At 39.1% G+C, this 4,210-nt stretch overlaps 1 protein-coding gene across 6 annotated transcripts in view; it reads left to right on the top strand.

Annotated features, from left to right (window-relative positions):
* The window catches only part of LOC104453674 (protein PLANT CADMIUM RESISTANCE 2), a 76,992-nt gene extending 74,842 nt beyond the window's left edge, over positions 1–2,150 (top strand). The window contains exons 1-3 of one of the 6 annotated variants that reach the window (XR_005553231.1): positions 599–1,176; positions 1,260–1,583; positions 1,839–2,150. Coding sequence is in view for 3 of the 6 variants with exons in the window: in XM_039318135.1 (XP_039174069.1) it covers positions 747–972; positions 1,260–1,663 (630 nt within the window). In the remaining 3 variants the exon portion in view is untranslated. Of the gene's footprint in view, positions 1–597; positions 1,236–1,259; positions 1,710–1,838 lie in introns of those variants that run through there. The other 5 variants (XR_005553230.1, XM_039318136.1, XR_005553229.1 and 2 more) reach the window with 5 other exon arrangements.
* The last annotated feature ends 2,060 nt before the right edge of the window (positions 2,151–4,210 follow it).

Raw genomic sequence — 4,210 nt, 5'->3', positions numbered from 1 at the left:
ATCCCTTCTCACCTAGGGCCGAGATCTCTAACTCGTCTCTTCCATGGAGTTCTTCCCTACATTCACCCCGGAATCCCAAAAGGAACGTAAACAAAAGCTGCTGAGCCCTGTGCTGTCTTGATAACAACATTGCACCTAATTATAGGTGACAAACCCTTCTCGAAACTACGTTCGGTGTTCTCGAAACAAACGAGGTCGCGATTCGTGTGAAAGTGTGACGGTCGCGTCACGAGAGCGAAGTCGCGTCCAACTTAGAACCTGAACTTGGTCAAAAAAATCACGATAGAAAAAACAAAATTACATACGAAACTGCCTGACCTCGTCTCAATTTACACCACTGTCAACGTTGCCCACCGCGCTAAACTATAAGTCTATACGTAGTTTAATCGCACGACGATGGCTTAGAGCTTAAACAAGGCATTTACTTTTCAACTAACCATCAACCGTCAAAGTTGGCGCTTCGTCATTGCCGCGACCAGCAAACAGATTCGAAGGCGGATCAACGACTTGCTTGGTCACGGCCGCTTCTGGTGAAAGCATTCGCTGACGAAACCCCTCTTTACGCAAATATATGAGTGTTAGATGCATAGAAATAGGACGTATACATCATGTGCAGTTCACCTAACATCTCATCTTTCAACCCTCTCTAGCCCTCGCCCGATTCACTTCCTCATTCGATCTTTCGCTGTGTCGTGTCGTCCTTCTTTGATCGTTGGAGCCGGTATCTTTAGTTGTGGATTGAAGCTATGTACTCCTCGAACGCATCTGATGGCTACCCACAGAAGCCCGGTGCCTCTGCTCCGCCACCGCCGCCACCCATGGATGGCATTCCAGTGCAACCCATGAACCAAAGTTATGCAAATTTCGGGGCCCCGAACAATCCTCTGCCCCCCGCGGGTCTTCAAGCTCGACCCATTAACAACATGCCTTGGTCCTCTGGGCTTTTCAGTTGCTTCGACGACGTTCCAACTTGCAAGTCCTCTGGAATTTTCTTCGCAATCCATTTGGTTTAGAGGTGGATTAACACTTGATAGAACAGTTATGCCATGTATACAACTACTGGGCGACATCTACGAGCAAAAGTCGGACAGTTTATAGACTGGAGAATCCAATTGCAATTGCCTAGTGTCGTGGGGTTATCAGAATTTAGCAATTGAATGATCTTATACCACTTTGGTATTAGTTGAGTTTAAGTGGATCCAGAGATAAATTGGTGTTATCTATGGCTCATGAAGGTTGATATCTTGTTAATCTCACAGGTTGCTTGTCATTTTGGTGCCCCTGCATCACATTCGGGCAAATCGCATTCGCACGAATTGAAGAAGGATCGACATTATTAGACTTGCTCACTCGGATTGGTTTTTGTTGCAGCATGCCCTGTGCACGGAGCTATTTACACAGTGATCGCCTTGTTGACCGGGTGCGCTTGCTGCTACTCCTGCTTCTACCGCACCAAGATGAGACAGCAATACCAGCTGCAAGAGAATCCTTGCGCCGATTGCTTAGTCCATTTCTGCTGCGGATCTGTGCTTTAACCCAGGAGTACTGTGAGCTCGAAAAGTGCGGATTCGACATGTCCATTGGTAGGCATAAATCTCCTCCTTTTGATCAACCTGCACGAAATGATGTTCCCCTGGAAATGCCGATTTCCAGAACAATTTGATACAATCAATTATCATACAGTAAATAGTCCTAAATTATGAGCATTGTATTAAAGTAATGCCGTATATCATAGTAATGCCGTAAACTAAACAGGGTTCTTCCGATGATGGAGATTATTAGCAAAAAAGGGACCGATGATTTCATTCCTAAACTTCTTTTTTCGTGATCATGTTTAGGATGGTATATGAACATGAAAAGGCAGAACAGAGGAATCCCAATGGCTCCAGTCCCTCCTGGGGGCATGATGAGGTAGAGATCCAAGATCACCTCAACTTGGCTTGGATGCTCCAGAAATTTGAACCCTATGTTGGAGAGTCTACACTGGTAAAAACCCTTGAGGGATCACTGCCCTCTCTCCTGAACCCTTCTGCAATGTTACAACTATTACAGATATGATGTCCTAATTCTAAGGCTATCATCTCATTGTCAAAAAGTTTATGTAATATGATCCCAATCATATAACATGAAAACATAACATTTCTCTCTTAGGTGCACGGTACAAATTTCAACACCAACATTTTGAAAAAACTTCATCAAAGATCTGATACATAACGAAGATTTGTTGCTGATTCACGTGTCAGCTACTGCTAATTCAAGTGGGAAAAAAAAAAGATTGCCGAAAACTGGACGATAATGCAATATGACGCTTCCCTCACTTCCCCACCCCCCAAATTGCATCAAATCTCATCCCTAGCTGACTCGGAGAATTCTGGCCTTTTTACAATGGCTATTCTCTTCTCCATGAGAGCAGTTTTTCATCTAATATTGCCCCTTTGTTCCCTCTGCATACTTGTCGCGACCAAATTTTCGGGGTTTGGCTAATGAACTACTAAGTCTAACTTAGCTCGGGCCCTCACAAGCCCATATCAATTGCCACTTAAGTTCAAATATCTAACATGCAAAAGATTTTTCGATTAAGATTCGCCACTAATCTACTTTTGGTGGGTCTATTAGAAATCCAAATAAAGTAATGGGAGTTTTACTTTATTCCTACGAACCAGAGATTATGGGTACGGGGATATGGTTACACTAGATTTCTCTAATGCCCTTTCGGTATACTAGATTTCTCTAATGCCATTTCGGTACCATTCTTTTATTTCAAAAAATGTTTTTGCAGGCAACTTAAATTAATTTTAAATCTATTTCCCTAACATGTAAGGTGATCATACGGGTGCACAAACCACCAATTTAACACCCAGATAAACAATGAATAAATTGCAAAACTTACCTCAAAGCAACCAAAGCATCTACAATGTTAAATTAGAATCCACATCAACAACCCTAAATATGATTTCTAATTAACACGCAATTTCTTTTTTTGTTTTCACTTGATTAATGAAAATCATGCAATATGCAATGCATGATACTAATCTAACATGAAATAATATGACATGGTAATATGGCTTAAACTACATGACATAAATAAAATGCAGTCTGTTCTAAAGAATGAAATTGATTTATTCTAAGATAATTTTTGGTATTTTCCATGAATTTTCGAAATTAGAAAAATGTGAAAATTATCTAGCTAAATTAAGATTCTATCCAACTTATATTAAGGATTAGGTCAGGCTAAACCCTAATTTAAACCAAGATATTATCTTAACTTAACAATCTCTAACCTAAGATGCAATCTATCTAAATCAATCTAAACTTAAAATTATCCTAACGTGCAATGAAGTACAAAGGATGCCCTAATTCTACATGACATATGCATGATGATTTTTTTTAATTAAAATTCGAAATTAAAAATTGCTAAAAATAAAAATCTAATTAAAGTGAAATATTATCTATTTTAAGTTAGGAAATAGACTAATCTGAATCCTATCTTAACTTGGAAGTTTATCTCAGCATGCAATTTGATTCAAAGAAATTATCTAACCTAGATACCATCTAAACATGCATTTAAAGAAGAATCTAACTATTCCATCATGTAATTCTATCTAGGAAATCAATTCTAATCTAGATGATATGCAAATGCATTTTTTTTTTTTTTTGTATTTTTGGAATAAATAAAGAAACTAAAAGATAAATACCAAATCATCCATGGTCATCAAAGATATTATCCATTGTTCGAGTTTGGAAACGATATCTAATCAAACCTGATTGTTTCGCTAATAAAATCGATAAATTGATCTTAAAGATCAAGATATCAATTTTATTCCCGCGTGATCAATAATTCCGTCTAAAGCCTTATAGGTGGAATCAAAGATTATATGCGGTTGTGAATTAGGAAATAAATCATAATTGAAAGTTATGTCTATCGCGCATGGATATGAACACTAGATATTAATAGACACATATTAGGCAATAAAATACTGAAATCAAATTTGGATAAAATAATTACCTAATATTGCAAGAATTATTGCCACATTCGAGCTCAACGGAATTGGCTTGACAGATGACCGGGAATACCTTGTGGATGAGGCTCGGCACAGCAGATGGGTCTCGGGTCGGCGCATGCCATGGCAAGGATGGCGGGGCTTGAGGTGTGACATCTCGATTTTCCACCTCCGTTTCACTAAATAAGTCGGGAATTTCATCTTCGCGT

Source organism: Eucalyptus grandis, chromosome 7 (assembly GCF_016545825.1).
Source record: "Eucalyptus grandis isolate ANBG69807.140 chromosome 7, ASM1654582v1, whole genome shotgun sequence".
Taxonomy (NCBI): domain Eukaryota; kingdom Viridiplantae; phylum Streptophyta; class Magnoliopsida; order Myrtales; family Myrtaceae; genus Eucalyptus; species Eucalyptus grandis.
Note: the sequence above shows the minus strand (reverse complement) of the source record. Positions and strands in the feature narration are given on the sequence as shown.